Raw genomic sequence first — 23181 nt, 5'->3', positions numbered from 1 at the left:
TCTACCGTATTGTTTGTAATAAACGCTCCCCCTCTAATAAACGCCCCCTCCAATTTTTCTGTGAAAAATTGATAAAAAAATCCATGCTATATCGTGTGAGTAAGCTTAAAACTGGCATCAGTCAGTCAGTCTTGTCAGAGACGATTGGTAAATTGCATGGACAAAACCTGTTATGACTCACACTTTCATCCGTTCCATTGGCTAATTATGGTAGAATTTCACTAGATTCTTGCTTGATGATGTACTTACGGGTGTAATTTTGATTTATTTACCACGAAAATGATATTTTTCATGGGCGTTGGCATTAGTATAGCCGTAAATTCCTCCTTTCTACAGGAGCACCATCGGGGAATTTAACCCGATTTTAAAGTTTTTTTCACTGACAATTCACCTTCAATAAACGCCACCCTTTTGGAAAAATGCAACGCCCCCGGGGCGTTTATTACAAACAATACGGTATCTATTAATTTATAATTCATCTATAATCTCTGAGATGATACCGATGAATCGATCATTAAGTATCGATTATCTGCAAGTTCCTAGCCTCTTCAAAGTATCGATCAGTTCCTCTTCAAAGTATCGATTATCGGCAAGTTCCTCTTTTGTCCAGAGTTCGGCTAAAGAGCTACCATTGGAGCTAATAAACCGGAACATGATCCTTAAAGCCATAATGTGTGATTTGGTCCACAGCGATGCCCTCAATTTTTGTTGAATTTCTACTTTTTGCATGGATTGTAATGTCCAATTTTCTTAGTTTTGCCTCACTTTTTTGGCTCAAAATTAAAAGGGGACAATGTGATCAGTGAAAACTATTTAAATAGGTATATATTCTTTATGCAAACCGCACTTTATGGCTTTAATTGAGTGTCTTTGGAACTGCTAAAAAGTGACCCTTGACTGCCGCACATACCTGTACCACCTTAAATGTCAGTGCCCCCCCCGCCACATCTTAATCTGGATTTGTTAATGTATTCCAGATTTTGTAGGAATGGGCCATTTTTTTCCATTTTCAACATCATAATGAATATATCATACCTTAGTTACTGGTTCAACCCATTAACTTTGTGCTGTGATCATTTTGATTGTGGTTCTGAACACAGGTAGCATGAACCATTTGACCTGGCAACAATGAATTTTGACATCACACTACAGCAGCGAATTGCTTTGCAGAAGTTGGATTTGTACATTCATTCTACCAGTTAATTCAATCAAACTTTATATTATGTTAGTCTTTGTGGTTTAATTTGATTTCAGTTTGGTTCAGCCACTCACTCAATGAAATGCCATTGAATTGAAGAAAGGAATTCTGCAGTTGAAATAATTTGTGAAAGTGTATGGTATTGAATTACTTGCCTCCAGATTGCTTCCGTCTTCATGGACGTATACTTTCTATCAAAAACAAATATGTTTTGTCAACCCAGGCCAAATAAAATATTGCCAGAAAATGTTTGTTAGCTTATAAAGGTTATAAAAGGTTTTTTAATAACACTCTCAAATTGTTTTAAAAGTTTCCGCAAAACATTGTAAGATAATGTTATTTAAAAGGGCATTTTGTGATCCACAGCCGCATTTCCCCACTTTTCTTATAAAAAGTTGAGATTTTTATACTACTGGAAACCTCTGGCTACATAATGTTTATGTTCAAAAATTTCTTGCAGATTAATTTGTTTAGCAAAAATATTATCAAATTTGAATTACATTCTGGTCTACCAGAACGAAATAACAAGAGTGGCCTATGGAGCAGTGTAATACACATAATCACGCATAACTCGCAAATGCAAAATCAGGATCAACTGAAATTTTGGAAATAATTTTTTTTTGTGGACATCTACTGAAAAATGTCATAAAAAGAGAATGCTAGGATCACAGAATACATGTTAACAAAAGATTTTGCCAAAACATTTTCCTAATGATTGAAATGTTTTATATATATTTTTTTAAATATTTAAAATTATTTAAAAAGATATTTTGTGCTTGCTGGTAATGAAACATTGTCAGAATTAGATATGACAGTGGAAAGTATTCTAGTGTTACTTTAAAATCTTAATTTTAGAATAAATCCTCTAGTTGCTAGCACTAAGTGAACCTATTACATCTTTATGCATAATTAAATGTCATTCAACTTCACTTGCAGCAAAATCAAAGACTCTGCATTACCACACACTTCTGGTGTATGCCTAACAAATGAAGCGTAATCTGGGTGTCTTAGACCTATCTGCTTTCTCTTGAAAAAGGTGTTATATATCATACAGTGTGTAAAAAAGAAAACCAATAAATGAGCCTCCACAAATGTCATTGTTCAGGATTTGTTTGGAATGCAAGAAGCTGTGTAAATGCTGCTCAGGTTAGGCCATGGGCAATAAAAATGACTATTTTTTAAAACTTTTTCGAGGTTGTCAGGGAAGAAAGGAAAGATTGGCCATAAAAAAAGTTGTGCATATGAAATGCAATAAAATATCCTGTTCTTCACATTGGTTTTTAGGGAAATAAATTAACCAAAGGCTCCAGAGGCAATTGCCATTAGTGCCCTATGCCTTTGTATTGCTTCTGTCCAAATTGTGTATCTTTGGACAGCAGAAAATGAATAAAAAGAAATTAAAAAAAAAATTCCCATACATTTTGTTTTACAAGCAATATGAAATTAATAAATCCTATGAAAATCAATCTATAATTTTCCTATCTTACCTACTCTACACTGATTTGACAATAGATATTTGTGATTTGAGGCGTATGTTACCATAAATCCTGACTCTAAAAAACACAAGATATCCCACCACATTTCACATTCAGGTTTTCAGGCCACCTACATGAAGCATTATTATGTTTTGATGAATCCAAATGTGTGAAACTATTGGATCCAAAACATAATGATAAAATTGGATGCTTTACACCCAATATTTATTGGTCTCGCTATGAGTTGTAAAATATTGGACTCGACTATGTCTCGTCCAATATTTTAAAACTCGTAGCTTCGACTCAATAAATATGGGCTCAATCGATCAATTTTATATCAAACTTAGTTTCACCTGTCCAAGACTCCTGATGAGGGTTTATTCTCAGTTTAAAATAGCAGTGTAATAAATAAAGTCAATACCAGGTAGAAAAGCCTCAAAGATCCTTTAAAAGTGTCATCTGCTAAATTCTTCTGTATTAAGGGTAGACGCGGTATTGTTGACCGAAGCAGCCAAAATATCAATTTTTAATATCTAAATTAGCCAAAATATCAATTTTCAATATCTAAATTAATATATTATTATTGAAAAATAACACTTCAATGTTTTGCACAAGTTCATTTTACAAATCATATACTTTGAAAACTTGCTTAATTTATTGTTGTTACTGAGTTATGTATGTTTGAAAAAAGTGTTGTTGTTCCAGCCCTCTTTATAACATAACTCCAGAACCACAAGACCTACATAAGTATATCTGTGATATTTAAATTCTTCTCGCTATGAAATGATCAATGCAATTTTTGCCAAAGCTCACTACCATTCGCAAGATGATGTGAACTACCAAATCGCAACAGTTTAAAATAGTTGCTAACCTTAAAATTGCACCTTTTACATGTACTGAAAATAATAAGGCTAATATCAAGATGACAATCTATTTCAGGAACAGATAGCACTTGCTTTCATATATCTGGGAAGTAAACATCTTATACTCATAGGAAATTACACTGAAATTCTGACAGTTCTTGAAAAGTCAATTCACATCAATGTTTTGCAAAGAGCAAGTCACTAAAATACCTTGATGTCCAAATCAATAAGGGAAGTGAGATCTTATCCAATGCTATAATATCTTGACATTTATAAAAGCATTAGTGTGGATTTTGCCGTTTCAAAGTAATTATATTATGGCTTTTTGGTCTTGTGGGAACTTTCATATTATTGAAATTCATATCTTAAATAAATCTTTTTTTTGATGGATTGGTTTTCTATGCTAAGTGTTTCCATATAATGCCATCTTAACATAATCATAAAGCGTGAGATACACATCCTGTTTCTCTGATATGCACACCAGAAATGGGCAAACTTCTGCAGTTTGAGATTATTAATTTACAGAAAATTGTGTTATCTCTGTGATACCTCACTTGTAGACAAAGAATATTTCAATATTTAATGAATGGAAATTGGTATGATTGCTGCTTATAGCAAGACTGCAAGAAAATTGCTGTAAACTGTGACCATATTTATCTTCTCTTGCCTGAACCAAGTCACTGTCAGTACATGTCATCATTTTATAGTACTGGTCTTTTCACTTCACTGTGTATGGTGTAACCCCATTAAAAGGTAACTTTATAGATTCTAAAAGGAAATAGGATCTATGCTTCAAAACATAGTATATGCCTAATGTATAGCTGACCATCAGTGGTGTGGAGATGTAAACCTACAACCATGAGTCAAATCATTCACAGTTTGATCAGCTCGTAATTGGCGGGCCTTACACCTAGGTTTCATTATCATTGAGGTATAGGACTTTTTATTTTTTTGGAGGAGAGCAGATAGGGCAACTACTTGATTATATTTCTACATGTTCATACTACATACTCTGAAAATTTTAGAAAATTCGACGAGTCCGTTTTTTAAAATCACATTTTGTTCCTAAAATGGGGTTATAAGCGCCCTCAACGGGCACTCTCTCCATAGGGCTACATGTAAAGACCAGTTATAGACAAATGGCCCTAAAATAAAACGGACTCGTGCGAATTTCCTCAAATTTTGCATATGATGTAGATTTAACATCTGGAATGTAATGCAAGTGATGCCATTGCTGCTCTCCTAAATTCATTTTTAAAATGTCCGCCCCAGACCAAGGTGCTTATAACATCGCACATTAATATCAATATATTTTATTTTGAGAATTGCCTTATGACATCTCTCCAGAAGCATCACAAATTATTAATTGGAGTCCTATATTTTGTCTACTTTATTTTAAACACGCACAATATAGACCAGACAGGTCAACTACATCACTCTTGACGTGGGTCTATTTTTCAGCGCAATGGTTATATAAGCCTAATAATTCCCGCCGATTACAAGCTAATCTAAGTATACCTGTGCCATCATAGTTGTCATCATCATCATGATCATCTATAAGATTTCTCCATGCACATTGATATCTGGCAAGTGTAGCTATCAATAGCATGTAGAGAGCACTGCAATGTCCTTTGTTAAAATAGAGCCATGCAACACAGACATAACAGGTTATATCAGGGCTGACAACCTTCCACATGCATGCGTCTGAGGAAAGAGCCTGGCCTAATGGTTGGGATATTTGCCTTTAGTGAATGAGATCTCGGGTTTAATTCTCAGTGGTGATTTGCTGGGATATTGACAGAAGTGTCTGAATTTAAGAGATGTGACAGGCCATTTGGTGTGGTTATCTTCTCTACTTCATGTGTTCTCCATCTGGTGTAGATCCTAAATCACAGAGCTGTACTCTATGTGTGGTCTAGCAAGGTCTCCTTCAACTTCTCCACGCAGTTTTCAAGGTTTGACGAAGCACAACAAAACAGATTCTTATAATTTGGTTCATCTCAAGTTTGGTAGTACATCTCCGCAGTATCGAATCGCACGCGTAAAGTTAAATGCCCTGAGTGTACACGCACGCGCACAGGGGCGGTTTGTCAGCACGACCAAACTATTGTTTGCCTACCACTGATTGAACTGTAACTGAACAAGCAAGTTCATCTACTTTTGCCAGGACTTTTGTAACAAAATGTCAGAGTTTCCATTTGAAATACATATTTCAATAATTCAATGCATTTACAAGTAAGCAATGAATACCATATACATCATCAGTATTCATATAAAAGCTTTGTGCTCAACTGTTTTTGAGGTTGTTGAACTGAATTCAAGGATAAGAGAAGAGTAAAGAAATTAAGGATACTAAGGAAAGTTGATCTTACAATACTGTAGATGAGCAATCAATCGGGGCTTGCAGCTAAGAATGTAGCTATTGGGTAATAGATATGGTATGTCATGCAAATGACCCTAAAAATCACCAAATTTGTATAAAAAGTTGCATTTTTTCACTCAAAAATAAAAGTTATCCCTGTAATCCTAAACTGTTTCCTTTTTAAAGCTTATATCATATAAAGTACTTGTAACTATCATATAATGTACTTGCAATGAGCAAAGCAGTTGTTATTTTCCAGGGGCATACACCATTGCAAAAAAAATGCTAAGCTTATTGCAACTTCTTAGTATGTTATGGGCATTAAGTTTAGGCATTCCCTTAACTTTCTCCTTAAATTAAGTTTACTAATACAAACCTACTAGTGGTACATCTGTGGTTGTTTTATTCTCATCCACATGCAAAGTGTTGAAAATGAGAAATCAGAGAGCAAATATAATGTAGAATTTATTTTTTCAATTTGTATTTTCTGCCTATTGACAAACAGAATAATTACAACTAGACAACTAGAGTGGTCTATTGAGCGATGTATGTAATTATGTCTAGCTCACAAATGCAAAATCTGAATCAACTGACATTTTGGAAATAAGGTTTTGTTGTCGATATATATTGATCCATACTGAAAAATGATGTTGAAATCACAAAATACACCTTTAAGTGCTAAAGTTTTTTATAAGGGAAACCCTTTCCATAAGGAAAGCTTGCAATTATTAGGTGAAGTATCTGGCATGGCCCACGCTCTTAAACATCCATTCACCTTGCTTTATGTGTGTGTATGGATATAGTAGCGCTTTATTTTAAAGTGGCACTTCACATAATCTAATTGAGAATGCCTGCTCTGTACAGCCGTAAAAGACCATTGCAGATAGATGTGCACTCTCTGAGTTTTGGACTACAATTCCGCTCACAATTGTTGAAACACTCTCTGTAAAATTTAGATTGAATCTTTCTCAGATGTTGTGTGATATTCAAATGGAGCTGCCTTCATGTATGTATTCATTCCATTTGAAATTGACACTCCCCCTGTGGAAGATATTTCCAAAATCTTCCATGGAGGAGGTTGGTTTTTGAATGGAATAGCCCAATGTGCCCATCCCCTTGTTGAATGTTGAAACCTATTGATTTTGTCATGAGAACTAGGTAACAAACAATGATTTGGGGGAAAGTAGGAGGGTTGTACAATAGCAGTGGGAAAAACAAGCTGAGTGCTATGTGTGATAGGGTGTGTTTTTAGCACTATTTCTTTAATGACTAAAAACAGTCTGTAAAACAGGCCCATCGCATAGGGCTGTGCACTATGATGGCATTCACATACTTATGCATGCAGGTTTGAGAGACAAACAATTCTTTTTCTTTGCCCTTATGTATATAGTAACATACCCTGAAATGAAATAGGTGAAAACTGTGTTTTTGTGTCAAGAGAGACAATATGTGACCCCTCGGCACAACTGAGCCCTGAAGTCGCCAATCATCATTTTTGAGATATTCAACCAAAATATTCTGCTTGAAATTAGCTTTAAAATGATGTATATCATGTCTATAGTACTTGACATTTAAGTAGTGAAAAATTAATAAAACAGTCAATAAATCCTTTGTTTCCTATTGTTTATTGTTAAGTTCGATGGAGCATATCTCAATAGTGGCACTGGCGACATCCGGGCTCAGTTGTGCCGAGGGGTCACATATAGCAAGAAACTATATGCAAGTCAAATACTGAAGTCATGCTCAACATAGCAGAAGGAATAACTTCAAATTTTTCAAAAGAAATAATCAAAATTTGTAACTTAGCTCAAAATGCAAGAGCCATCTAAGGCTGAGAAAAACAGAAACATGAAACATACCATGTACAAAATGATTACTATAGATGGCGGATACCTTCAAAATACGCCTAAGATAATACGCCTAACCTTATCGTCTAAGATGCATTCAATAAGTTTCGAATAGAAGTGCCATTATAATCCGGCTGAATGCCAAATCGGCGCCCCATTTTGTACCAGGTTATAGAGCAGGTTGACGAAATAACACGACCAACACAGCCTTCAACATCATCTACAGGGTCTGGTCACCCCCCCCTGCTTCTGTGGCGTGGTGGAGGGTCAAATTTGCATCGGGGACATTTTTAAAAATAAAACTGGGTGGGTGCAAGTCTGCAAGCAATTTTGGCAGGTCGAAAAGGGACACACAATTTTTTTACAGGGCACCTTCTAAATAACCATAACATGCTCTAAAATCAGTGACATTGGCTCCAATCCAGCTTGAAATGTGGATAGAGAATCAGCCTGAATTGTCAAAAAGTGGCTGAAAAGAACAAAACAATGTGACATTGTGCCGAAAGGTGAGAGAACATGTCAACCCCTCCCACCCCATCACCCCTTTCTCTCTGGGATTGACGCCCATGGCTATGGAGAGAAAATGAGTTCATTAAAAACACACCACCCAGCCATTGTTCGAAATATTCTCTAACGCACAGCGTCATCATACGTTTTGATCGAATTTGCGATACCTTCCATCACTAGTCACGGTCAAATGGTCAATCTTGGACGTCTAACAAAAATCTTAGGCGTGTAAAATCTTAGGCGTCTAAGATTTCATTGGTCAATAATTGATTACGCCTAAGATGATTGGTTGTTTGGGATTTCTGGTCCTGTGATTCGTTGATTTAAGTCTACTGCGCCTAAGATTGCATCTATGATCTTAGATGCCTAAGAATGCATATTAGACGTCTAAGATTGCATCTTAGATGCCTAAGGTTAGGCATATTTTGAAGGTATCCGCCATCCATAGATTACAAAGTATTGCATCAACACACTTACAACTACATTCTACATGGAATACAAATAAGCATCATAAATAAGCAAGTGTGTCTAAACAGAATTTTGAACACAATGGCAGTGTGTGCTTGATACAGATTTGAAGGCAAATTATTCCAAAAGCAAAGTCGCCGCATGAAAAAAGGGTTATTTCATCATAAAATTTTGTTGAAATTTGCATAGAGTATGTGAGGCCAGACTGACTTGAAGATCTTACAAGTCTTTGAAGGAATATATTGGGCTATTCAAATCTGTGCACTCCCTATGGAAAACATGGCCGTAATCTTAACAGCAAGTGTGAATGTCTCCATATCAAATTCACACTCTCCATATGGGGTGTATGAATTTCAAGTGGAATAGGCCAGTAGTGAATTACCTATTTAGGTAAGCAGGAGAGTGAGAGAGACCAAGGTTTGCTTTAAAAGTCAGGGCAGGAATTTGATAACTTATGCACATTTTAATCCGAAGCCAGTACAGTTTATACAGAACAGAAGTTATATGTGAGTGTGTAAGTGTGTGGCAGTGTTTTGAACATGTTGAGGTTTAGAGAGTTCTTTTTCAGGAAGTCCACGGAGCCTTAGATGAAGGCATGTGCTGTTATCATCAAAGTGAAATTCTTATTGGTTAATTCATGGAGCAGCTTTGGCAACCATATTTTAACTAAATGTCATTCTCTGACTCTTGCTTTAAAAGAGCAAACCACAGAAGCTTTTTATTGCAATGTTGTACAAAGAGCATGTGTGGCCGAGTGGATAAGGCGCCCGACTCATAATCCATAGGTTGCGAGTTCAAGCCCCGCTCGTGCCAACGTGTTGTGTCCTTTGGCAAGGCACTTTATCCTCATTGCCTACTGGGGGATGTGGTTGAGTTGGATTGGATGTTTGTATAGTTGTTTGTTTCAATGTTGCAATATTGGCGCTGATTAAGCTGCTGCCTGCAAAATTGCATTGTGTCTGTTTAGTTGTGTTTAATGTACATTTCTAGCAATTTGACCTGCGGGTCACCATTAGAGTTTGAAATAAAACCTTCCTTCCTAGAAGCATTTACAACCAGTGTCTTACAGACTGAACCTGGTCTGTTCATCCCATCAAATAACATGTATAATTGTGATAACATGAAAGGAGACTATTCAGCAGATTGGCTTTTAGTCTGTCCTGGTTGTATATGTACTGTAACAGAGAAATGCTGTGCTTCAACAAATTCTGCAATACATAAATTTTGTGAAGGCAAGTCCAGGATCCTGAAGAGGATTTGCCAGTTGTAGGCCTGTAGCCAATCCTCAGAGTTAGGTGGGTTTGTTTTCAAATTTTTCCGCTAATCTGATCACAAAAACTTACAATGTTTATAATAAAATAGCCATTTCACCCACATTACCCATGTTCTCCATTTTTAGTGAAAATGTTAGGGGTTTGATCGAACCCCTCGAACCTCACTGGCTATGGGCCTGAATTGGTAGACATCATTTATTTGACTAAAATACCATTTTCACATCATCATACAGATGTTGCCATCTTTTGCTAGTCTTTAATGCAAAGCTAATGGCTCAAGGGAAATACAAGCAAGATTACCATGCTTGAAACACAGTTTATTTTTCATATCTCTTGTCTTTTTGTAGCATAAGACAGCAGGTGTGCAATTGGAATTGAAAGATAAAATCAATGGTGATTAGATATCTCAAGCAAGACTTGCCCTACTTCACACTATTGATTCAACTCATCCCTAGGGCTCATTATTCTCAGCCAATGTCCAAATTGAACAGAAAGTTTTCAGTCAACAACTATATATATATATTTAAAAAATAGGACTACTTTTAAATCTCAAGGCCTCACATGACCCCTGGCAGGAAAACCATGCTAGATCCAGCCCAAAGAACTGAGTCCAAACTGACACAGTCCCTTGCCATAAACCCGACAAGAGATCGCTCAAGACCCATACATCCCACCAGGAATGTAGTCAATCCAGCCAGACATCTTTAGCTAAATATATGTAAGTTAGATACGTGATGCAGACGAAGATAATCAGATTTTTGGGAATTCTATTTTGAGATATGGTAAAAAATGTAGGTTACATTACAGGCAGTTTTGTTTTCCATTGATTCAAGAGATGCATGTTATAATAATGGAACTCATTTTTTCTTTTGTTTCTTTTCAAACAGTGATGGTTACGATGCCAAGTCAGGTGGTAAATCATTGGTGGTCACTGTACGGTCAAGATCTGCTATCTGCATTCAGGTGAGTGGTTACCATGGTAACAAAGCAAAATTGATCACAATACTGATGGCATCAATATTATCAATCAAATACTTTTGATTCTAAATAGGTCAGTTTGATGGCATTAGTAGGTATATCACTCCAAAATTAAGCACAACAGATTTAAGTTATTTAATGCAGCCTCTTTTATGGTATGTCTGATTAAATATTCAGTTGATTCCGATTTTGTGTTTGCGAGTTATGCATGATTATGTATATTGCGTTATTCCATTGTGCTATAATTTTGTTCTGTTAACAGAACATAGATACAAATATGACAATATTTTTGTTAAACGAATGAACCTGCAAGAATTTTTTCCTCACACAAATATTAGGAAGCCATATTAGGAAGCCAGAGGTTTCCGGTGGTATAAAAATCCGAAGTTTTTTAGAAAAGTGGGGAATGAAGCAGGGTCGTAGCCAGCTTTCTTGGTCATCAGGGGTGGGCAAAATTAAATTTCAGGGGCACAGCTGAAAAAAATTGCAGTTACAACATGCAATTTTTGTTTTTAGAGAGACTGTACATGTATTCGAACTTCTAAAAAAGACCTTTTTTGGACGATGTGCAAAAATTTTGAATTTAACACTATTTTGGCCCATGATCGAGATGAAAATGGCCTTACTGTGACAATGCGCAAAAATTTTGTATTTTACACTATTTCAGCCCATGATCGGGGTGAATTTTGAGGGAAACAGGGCTCCTTGCCCTGTTTCTTTTCCTTTGCCCTTTGGTCAGAGCCCCCCTGGTGGAGTTAGGAGCAAGCATTAAATTATTCTTACCAACTATTTCCTCCAGATAATCCTCATATTTGCGGTTTTATCATTCAATCCATATAATGGGCACATTCAATTTGATATTTTTCTACAATTCAAAGTCTGTGATTATGATTTTAGGCCTAAGCCTAGCTTTAGCGAGTTTAAGCTTCCATTCATATTTTCATTGTACTGCATAATGCTCACAGCTTGTAGAGTATCTTCGTCCGGTTCAGCAACATGTTGGAAGCATGCTTTGCTTCCGTTTCAGTCCTTTTTGGCTACAATTTCTCTGCTTTTTGCTCGACTTGTTTTGTTTTCACCTTCTCGGTGGAAACAAAATGTGTTGGCATTGCCAAAACAAAAAAACAGTCTCTTCTACAGTCTTAATGTCGCACTTAGCAGTGACCCATTGTAAACAACTATATTATTCAAACAAGAAGAAGAGATGTGAAAATGACTATTCCCAGGGAATAGTCTCTTTAAAAGACTATTCCCGGGAATAGTTCAGTTTTACATAATTCTTAAAAAGGAAGGCATAGCTGATTCAATGACTGCACTTTTAACCAATCATATGACCGGAATCTATATATGAGGTATATACTACATATTATCAAACATTACCGGAAATAAAATGGAAATAGAAATAATGAAGATGCTACATCAAATATTCTGCTTTGAATGCTCTGAGTGTGTATGACCCTTATAATTTCATTCCTCGTTTGATTCATTTAAAAGCCATACATTTGTCTTCAATCAAAGAGAATTTGTTTTTGTGTTGTTTAAATAGAAGTTAGATAAAAATCTATAACTCAGTTTCTCCTTTAACTCAAGCATACAAATTCAATTTGATTCATATCCTCAAAGAAAACTACTATTCATTGTATTCAATAATGTTGTTTGTACAGTATTTCAGTAAGCCTTATGTAGTAATGTAATCAAATAAACATGGCTAATGTTATTAGTAGGTGTGACCTAATATGCTTAACAAAATAAAGCATGTTTTATTTGACAACACCAGTCTGATCATAAAGCTAGTAGAGTTACTATACCATTGTTCACCCTGATGTGGCAGTGACATCAGTGCATATTTCACTGGGCATATGGATTTCAACTGGAACAGCCCATTGAGGTACAACATTATACAGGGTGTCCCAGAATGATTTATACCGGGAAAGTTGTATTTGTTTAGGTATGAAGGGCATTACTATTGGTAGTATTGTTTTAAATTATAAAATTTACATATATTGAGCTTTCTTAGAAATTTTACATTTTAGAAATTGGACGTTTCTAATAGAAGTTACAGGATATTGCATAAAAATGGTTAATTCCAAGTTTTGACAAAACTAACTATTTTGAAAACCTGTAAAATTACTAACCGTTCAGCACAAAATTATTAGTAAAATGTTATGCAGTATATTTGTGGTTTCCTGTTCTTATATCTGCTAAATAGTCGATATCTATCGATTATTTATGATATTACAAAGCAATCCTTGTATGGAATAAAGGATTTGTTACGCTTGAGTGACCTTAAACTATTCCTTCTTTGGCGGCAGTTTTGAAGACAATTATTGAGGTGTGTGAGTTTCATCATTTTGAAATGCCGGCAGAGATGGATCGTATAGAGAAGGTTCGTCCTTAGTGTCACAGCATGTATTTATGTCCACAGTATATTGGCAAACCCACAGCTACGTAACGGAGAAGATTAAAATTTACTGCGGAAGGTCCTTGAGGAAGTTATATCCTATGTAATAATGAAATTTTTTTGTAAAAATTGTGGTAAAAATCACATAAAAAGTATGTTTTTCAACCTAAATATCTGAAGTCATATTGAAATGTTTCACTTAATCCCTATCAAGAATTATACAGCATAGTAAGCTCTACATCTGTACCAAATTTGGTGTATTTCCTATAAAAGAATGTAGGATTTCTCCAATATATTGCACAGTGCTGCTGGACGATGGTGATAAAGGATCCATGTGTTATGAAGCATTTGCGCTGTAAATTACACACATGCAGTTTTCGTCCATTTTCAGTAATAGCAATGTCACGACAAAACGAATCAAGCTATTTCTATGAAAGTCACAGAGTAAGGAGACATATGTGTCATTGTATTGCACTTACTAAAAGTAGATACACTGTTGACTACATATTTTTGATATTTTGTTCAAACACGGTATAAATCATTCTGGGACACTTTGTATAGGAAGAAGGAGAAGGACCACATTTAACATTTCTAACTTCTTCCCGCAAAGTTTTGTTCAATTGGGCCTTATCTATATTCAGGCTGATTCTCTGAGACAGAAATGATAAAATTCCTGTACAAATTTGACAAATAAATCATCTGGTATATCACTGCTGGGGTATCACTCCACATAATATGCAAGCAAAGAGATAAGCCTTATGATATCCAGAAGCAGTTTTTAGATTAAAATAAATCATCTGGTATCACTCCACACATGCAAGCAAAGATGATATCGGGAGGCAATTTTTGGATTAAATGCAAGGATTTGAAATGTCAATGATACCTATTGGCAATACTAGTACTACTAAAATTAAGGTTGGTTCCACTCTCTCTGGATTATTTGCTAAGGTATTAGGCTAAACAAAAAAAAACAAGTTTGTTTCCTGTAGGCTGCATTCATTTCATCCTGGGGAACAATTTTTTACCACATTTTGTTTTTTTTATTTGTGAAATATAGACAAAATTATATTTTCAAAATAAACAATATGAAAACACGAAATGCTCTTTGAAATTCAATCTATAATTTTACTAAAACCTACTCTGCACCCATTTGATAATAAATATTTGTGATTTGAGGCATTATATGTATTCCCGACTCTTAAAAAAAAACCCAACATTTTGCAGTTAGGTTTTCAGGCCACCTATATCAAACATACAGCTTTTTTAGCCTTATAGTGATTGTGTATTTGGTGGGCGTTTTACACAAGTGAACATTGAAATGATATATTTGGAAAATGACATGTTTAAATCAAGTTAGCTTTCGGATGTTTTTCAATAAGTGAGATCAACTTTTGTATCAGCAGCATAATGCATGTAAATGATTATAAACGTGTGTTAACTCAAGGGTTAATGAAACTGAAAAGGACAAATAATCGATCTCTTGACTCCTAAAAGGCTTGTATCTATTAACACTAACCCAACCGAGTCTCACTAAAGCTCACTATTAAAAGCACTGTACGTGCATGCATGCCATGTTATGTGATGACGCAATCAGCCTAAGTCATATCTACCCAGGGAATTGCTGGCCAGGCCAGCGTAACCCCCCGTGGCTACAGGTTGGTGATCTTCTGCGTGGCATGCAAGGGGTCCAAGATTCGAATCCCTGGGGTACCAAGTGACTTTTTTGTTCATTTTCTCTCCTTTTTTGTTTCTTCGTTCCCTTCCGATAAGGTTAATCCTTGATCTGCACAGAGAGTTTCAAATGCAGATGACATGTTCCAAATCTGTTTTAAAAATTCACAAAAATTTCAGAATTGTACATTTTCATGACCATATATAGAATCTGCATGAAAATTGCATTAAAATGTGTACAACCAAGCTCAGTGTTGGTTCAGTGGTTCTTGAGATCTCAAAACTTGGACTTTTATGTTGACATCTATGGTCAGCACACAGCATTAAAACTACTGTGCATGGTAACATCATCATCTTAGTCATGGTCATCATCATCACCAGCAGCATTTTATATGCCTCCAACTGTGTGTGAAGCATAATGTTTTTACAATGTCCATCTGTGCTTCCGTACCTCCGGATGCTGTATGATGTCAAATCTATTCTCGGTGTCACCGTGCTCTGATCGTAAATATATGGATGCATGCTAGGAATTTGGTGAGTTTATGGTCTGTAGAAAATGAACTTTTCATATTTTTTCTTAGTTTGGTTCAAGCATTGAATCGGTCCTTTATGTACAGGATGTACGTCAGCCTCCTATCTGCAAAGTCATATCATAACATGAGAATGAGAGAGGAGGAGGGGGATATTGTTGTACATGCCACACAGAATAATCCATTTAGTCATATTCAATGTTCCTTGTGAAAACATCAGTTCACAATCTTTTGAGTGTTACTGCTGTCTGGGTGATAAATGTTTGCAGCGCAGGAATCGGTACAATTACAGAATAGGGTGCAACTTGCTAGACTTGAGTCCAGTCCTCGTTTACGGAGTTTAGGGTTAGGGTTTAGGGTTGGGGTAGGGCAGTCTTGTAATAAGACTAGTACAGTTGCACCCAGGATTCAAATTTACCAATATGCATTAGACCATTTCAGTAATTCTCCACAAAGCCTTTTCAAATCTAACCCTAAATACAAGGTTGCCTCTTTCCTGTTTGTAAAAAGGTGGAATAAATTAATAATAGTAATCTTATATGATTCTTACATTTACTGGGATCTGTAACATACTAGTTCAAATTATTCATTACATGTTGAAATGTACTTCATATATATTGTTATAAAGATTTAATAAATAGTTACTGCTTTTTCTTAAAACAACTGAAAAACAACAGGTGAAGGGTGCTTGCGAATATATTGTTATGAAGATTTAGTGCAACTTTGAAAGGGGTGTAATTAACTAATTAACAAGGCAAGGAAAGAAACATTTTAAGTATTTTTTGTTATGCAATATGGAAATTGAAATAGATAAAAATTAATAAAAAGAGGGAGAGAGAGAGAGATAAAAATTGATAAATGGAGAAAGAAAGAAATTTAGCTGAAGGAAGGAAAAGAAAGACATGGGATTGTCACTAACCTGTATGAAAGAAATGTGGCCAACAAGTTGTCTTCAATTCACACAAATTATAAATACTTAAAACAACTAAACGATCCCAAACTTTATTTATTTGCATTTTGCAAAACAGCATTAACTTTGTAGATGAGGTGAGTGTCAATTCATTTAGTAATGTTTAACAGAACACTTTCATTACAGAGTACTGAAGTCCCATGACAAACACTTTGGTCAGATCTATGAGATCTGGAAAAAAAACCAGAATGGAAATCTGAAAAGTTTCCTTGAATGACGTCAAACTGATGTGACATCAAGAATGGGGTACACACAGAAATACTGACAAAGAACAAACAGCAAATACATGTAACAAAATACATAGTAACTCAACTATACTTTGTGTTCCATGAAATGTAATCAATAACATAGAACATTTGATATCATAATTAGTGAAACCTACATAATTATGCTGGTAGCAGAATATGATGTTCAAGTAAAGGGTGTTTTCAATCTCTAGGTATTTATTTTGGGTTTTCACTGTTATCTTGTGAATCAGACTGATCTAGATTCAATCACTTACCAGTGGTTGTAGTAAGCAAACTTTCTATGGCCAGACTAAGATATGCAGTGACTTGACTTGAATCACTCAACTCAGCAAACTTTCCATGGCCAGACTAAGACATGCAGTGACTTGACTTGAATCACTCAACTCAACATTTCATGACTTGTGACTCGACTCATGGCTCCAACTACGAATTTTGTTCTTAACTTGAACAAGCCTAAGTGAAGATAAGAATTCTATGAATTGAGAATTCTATGAAGAATAATCATTCATTCAGGCCTAGATAAAATGTTAATTTCATGGGAAGATGTGCCAAATTTACCACAAAAGGTATCATTTGTTTAACAATCTCTTTCTTATGTATTTCATTATTTGGGCAAGGAATTTAATTACTTCAAAATTTCCCTCCAAATGCCAACATTTCCCTGAATTGTTTCAGTCCTGGATTCCACATTTGGCAGTCATCGTTCATTTACTTTTTTTGCCACTCCTGCAAATGTCAGATATTTTCATGTTTTCACAGTGCCTTGAATGTGTTCAGGTGAAATTATCAGGCAAGAATTTTATTCCTTTAAATGGTGGGCCATGTAATCTCAATTTCTCAAGATAATGTAATCAGTATGCAAGAGGTTTTCTATACATGTCTTTCAAGGCATTTGTGCTTAGACACAAATTGTACTCCCTCAAGGTCAATGTGTGCAAATGTAATAAAAATGTATGTGCCCAGGCTCCAAGTGTTGTGATTTGAATACAACCCAATATCAGCTGTAATAAATGTACCTTTCACTGTGCTAAATCAAATTTGCTACAATTTCCAAATCCTATGTATAAGGTTATGAAAAATGCCTCCCAAGTGTTTTCAAGGAATGAGGTTCATGAATTCCATTTTGTCATCTCCCAATCAGTCATTCCAAGTATTTTCACTTCTCAATTCTTACAACAAGAATGGGTTGATACACAGAAACATAGTGGTTTGAATATTGAATATGATATTTTAAGCGAAACTAAAATAGAATACCCCTTGTTTTACGATTCTTATTTCTCACAATATGTGATTGCTAACCGAGAGGGGAAGCTTTCATCCAGAATACCCCTTGACAGATGATTTTGAAATATTTTGATGAGATACTAAATTTGGAGTTTTTGTGGCTTTAAAAAACTTCAAATGCTCATTACACATAGGGACATGATCTAGATCTGTTAGGTGGCCCATATTGAACTGGTTATATGTAGGCAGTTCCATTGATTGTTTTAAGTGTGTTCAGTGTACTTGCATAGGAGGTAAACAAGTAATATAACACAGCTTAAATGCCAAGGGATGGAAACTTCAGGGCATTATTGATTGGATGGGTGTGTTATCAGGTTGCCTGGCATTATGTAGTCTTAATTTGTCATGTTTTTGAAGTACAAAATATTTGAGTTGGAGGAATATTTGTTTGTGAAATGTTGTTAGGCATTGGGTTGATGATTTGATGGTGATAATCATGATGAGGAGGATGGTGATGGGGATGATGATAGTGCTTGATAATGACAGAGCATGATGATGACAGTGCACTGATAACCATTAAAATGATTAGTCTACATGAGGATGAGTTTGATAATGATGATGATGACAATGCTGACAATTGATGTTGATGATGTTGGTGATGTTGATGCTGCTGCTGATGATGATGACAATTGTGGTGACAGTGCATGATAATGACAGAACATTGAAAACAACAAAATTATTAGTCTGCATGTATGACTGAGGATTATGACAGTGGCATAGCATAGCTCTGGGGTATATGGATTGAAACTGCAATGACCCAATTGAGTTCAAGCAAAATAAACCCTATGTGTTATATATATGATGCAGTTCTGAAAGTACATCTTCTATGCTTTCATCACCAGTAGTCCATGAAAAACTTGGTAATCTTGAAATGTGGTATCCTGTGGGATTACAAGAAGAGCCTAAAAGCAATCTTAAATTGACCATGAAACAACAAGTACTACTACACAGAGCGTTTTGCCAAATGTTTGGCAAATCATTACAGATCACAAACTTTTGTCAAACATTTTTCGTAAACGCCTAGTAAACGTTTGGCAAATGTTTGTGATCACTACATGTTTGTCAAACGTTTGACGAAAGCTGCTATGTAGACTTTGTTTCTATATCACTTAACTGTGATTGTATTACCCTACAAGGGTGTCTTCTTCATGTTGGCAAACAGGTATCAAATATTCCATATTACCAGTCAATTTCGAAGTGGTAACATAACTCCCTGGTAACTGGATCACGCGCCTTGTTGAATTAGTAGTACATGCCATAGACTTTGTATTGCGATCAGTTTGATCGTGGTGCAGAACTCAAAAGCATGATCTAGTTGGCATGGTGATAATCGAATTACACGTAACACAAATAGAAACATTATCTGAAGAGCATGATCATTAGTCTAATTTCACTCAACAAGTAATACTTAGTTTTAACCTAGATATACTATACTTAGTATTTTGCATTTTATGTCATCTTGTTTCAGGTAACTGACAATGGATTTTCACCAGGTATTATGCGCATCAGACAGGGCAGTAAAGTGAAATGGACCTGGAACTCATGTCATCTACCACACAGTGTCAAACAAGTCATGCTGTGTCCCAAACATACCAGTGTTGTTTCTACAGGCACAAGGTAAGCTTGGGTTTCAAAGAGAGACATTTTTATAGCTCTTCTAAAAAGGCAGTGCAGCCGGTTCAAACCGATCTGCAACTAATGTCATCTTCCAAACAGTGTTACATTAAGCCAGTCATGTTGTGTCCTAAACATACTAGTGTTGTTTCTACGGGAACAAAGTAAGTCTTTGTGTAAGGGGAGGCGGGAGTCATTTGTCACTCTCAGAGCTGTTTTTATTACCTGCCATAACCTAAAGACCAAAGAGGGTGTGATGATACAACAAAACAACATTTTAATCTTGTTTTGCTGTATCATTGTTTGTTAAGGGATCTAAAATGAGCGTTTATTACGTTTCAACAGCATTTTTGTGGGACATGAGAGCACCTCGGACCTATCGAATTGCATTCTGAATACTGAAGCATGTCTTTCTGATATCAAATAATTTTCATTTTTGAAAATCACAATATAATACAAATTTTATGACAAATTATAAAAATTTGATATTTTCAAATTTTTGATATATCGCTCATTCTACAAAATCCGGTGCCAATAGCCTTTTTTCCATTCTTTGGTCCACAAAAACTTTGTCGAGCATTTAGGGCATCAAATATGTTGTTTTTCTGGTAGAACTCAACGAGATCTACACGGACATATATAGTTTTCCATACTTTAAATGCTTTCTTCAGCCTGATTAACCCTTGCAAAGGCTCAAAAATCGCTGAAAATGCGTTTCCACAGCTCAAGTGTCACATCTAACCCTGAATATTTTCTTTGAATAAATGCGATTTCTTTACATATTTGTTGTTTTTTAATTAGATAACGCACCATCATATTGTTTATCAACATTATTTTTTAGTGATTAAAATGTCTTTGTGTAATTCTAAAATAAATTGCACTTTCCACCAAAACGCTGTGAGCTACGTTACCCTTTTTAACACGCGTTATTGGAAAGAAGTAAAACAGAGGTATCAATGTAATTTGCGGTTTTTGAAAGGAAACACTCACAGGTTTTAAAATCACAGTAAAAATCGTGATGCTGTAGCATTTTGGCATATAAATGTTGTAAACATTGAAATTTCGACCGACCATGTTAAGATTGGTGAGCTACGTTACCAGGATTCTATAGTATGCACTTGTATTACATGTACTTCCTAATAATATGTGAAAGCTACCAGTGGTGGAACCCCATTTATATTAGAATTAACCGACATAACGTTCTAACGTTCGCAAATCACATTAAAAACATTAAAAACCAGTGAACTACGTTACTGTGAGCTACGTTACACACTCGTTTAAGCATCTTCAAAACTTCTATGAAATGGTGAAATCTGTTTTACATTTCACTCAAGTGATCTTTAATTTGCTTTTTATGACCTTGGATTGAGTAAAACCAGCCCATTTTATAGTCGGTAACGTAGCTCACATTACATTGAGTTTTAGTGTTAAAAACATCATGACTTCCTGAAAGAAAAATATGCAAGTGGTGTTGGCAATTTTTTACATCTGAAAGTAGTGATACATTTACTTTTAAAAAACACAAAAAGCAGATCTTTTTGAACAACTTTTATTTTTTCTATTTTTTTAGTGGATTGGCACCGGATTTTGTAGAATGAGCGATATAACAGTACTAAAGTAAATTATATAAATCTAATGATATATTCTTAAAGTGTATGTAGCAGGAGGAAAAGCCGACGGTCAATTGGAAATTTTGACCTTTCATATTGAAGATATGGAATTTTTTCCCAAAAAGACCTAATTTTTTTTTGTGTTTTGGGAAAAAAATCCATATCTTCAATACGAAAGGTCAAAATTTTCAATTGATCGTCGGCTTTTCATCCCATCTACATACACTTTAAGTATAAATCATCAGATTTATAAAGTTTACTTCAAGTACTGTTAAATATCAAAAATATCAATTTTAATGATTTGCCATAAAATGTGTATTAAATTGCGAATTTCAAAAATCAAAATTAGTTGATATCAGAATGACATTCTTCGTATTCAGAATGCAATTCGATATGTCTGATGTGCTCTGATGTCCCAAAATAAATACTGTCTAAACGTTCATACCCCAGCCCTTAAGCTTGTTGAATTAAAATTCAACTAAGCTTAAAAACAATGAAGGAGCAAACAAATAAAAAACAATGAAGGAGTAAACAAATATAAATGCAACAAATTACAAACTCATTCTGGAAACAGGTATGAGTTCATGTTTTTCTGTAAGACATGAATAGTTTTTCACTGTGCGCAGAGCTATTGGGAATTATTTGGTCATTTGTTATTTTTCTCAATCAACAATTTTATAACTTAAATTAATTCAAAACAACAATGATCAATATCAATAGCCCGGGTCAATAGATGTTGTAAAATTTATTTTGTGGAATTTCAAATATTTTAATTGTCATCTGCAACGCGATTGCCATGACTAGTATAAATTCAAAAGTGACAAGTGATGCCTGTCGCTCAACGATCTAAATTCAGCTTTAAAAATGTTGCAAGCAATGGTAGCTACTCTAGTTTGTAGGTCTTAATGCTCAATTCAGGCTTTTTGTGAGTGGACTTTGTGTTGTTTTAAATGCACAAGGCTGTGTAAATACTTGTAGTTACTGTTGAGGTTATTTTGTTTTATGTCAATTAAAATCAGTTACCTTGTATTTTTTTATCTCTTGAATAATGGGAAATGGAAGGTTAAGGTCTGTAGATGAATATCAATAAATATGAACTCAAAAGTTTCCCATGAGCAAACAAATTTGATTGCACTGCAGTCATCAAATGATTGAACTTAATGCTGTAAATGTCAATGCTATAACAATGTCAAAATAATGTGCTGCATGTTCAATCAGTCCCCATTGGAGTTGGTAATGTCAACATTCCTACATGTTGCTATTATGATGAATGAAACTTTTGAACATATAAAGAAATGTACTATCCAATGGAGAAAGCAATGTACTGTAAATCTGATTATCAACTGCTGTTTTACTGAAGATAACAATGTCAGATGCTATCTACTGAGGATATTAATGTAAAATGATATCTACTGTAGACTACTGAACATAGCAATATCAAATGCTATATACCAAAGATAACAATGTTATGTACTGAAGATAGCAATGTCATTTATGTTATCTACTGAAGATAGCAATGCCTAATGCCATTCTTCTGAACATAGGTGTATCAAATGCTTTCTACTGAAGATAACAATATCAAATGCTTTCTACTGAAGATATCAATATAATATGCTATATTCTGAAGATAACAATGTCAAATGCTATCTACTGAATATAGCAATGTCAAATGTCATCTACTGAAGATAGCAATGTCAAATGCTGTCTACTGATAACCCTAAATATTGTAATTTCAAATGCAGCGGACTGAAGGTTGAATATAGCGATTTCAGTTGCTATCTACTGAAGATATATGTACATTAACAATGAATTGAAGATAGAAAAATCAAATGCTATATTCTGCAGATAGGAATGTAAAATGCAATCTGCCAAAATAGTCAT

At 35.0% G+C, this 23181-nt stretch overlaps 1 protein-coding gene across 1 annotated transcript in view; it reads left to right on the top strand.

Annotated features, from left to right (window-relative positions):
- LOC140139648 (uncharacterized) overlaps positions 1–23181 on the top strand; it is a 192328-nt gene that overhangs the window by 36990 nt on the left and 132157 nt on the right. The window contains 2 exon segments of the mRNA XM_072161352.1: positions 10882–10957; positions 19545–19693. Coding sequence (XP_072017453.1) covers positions 10882–10957; positions 19545–19693 — 225 coding nt within the window.

Source organism: Amphiura filiformis, chromosome 18 (assembly GCF_039555335.1).
Source record: "Amphiura filiformis chromosome 18, Afil_fr2py, whole genome shotgun sequence".
NCBI lineage: Eukaryota > Metazoa > Echinodermata > Ophiuroidea > Amphilepidida > Amphiuridae > Amphiura > Amphiura filiformis.
Note: the sequence above shows the minus strand (reverse complement) of the source record. Positions and strands in the feature narration are given on the sequence as shown.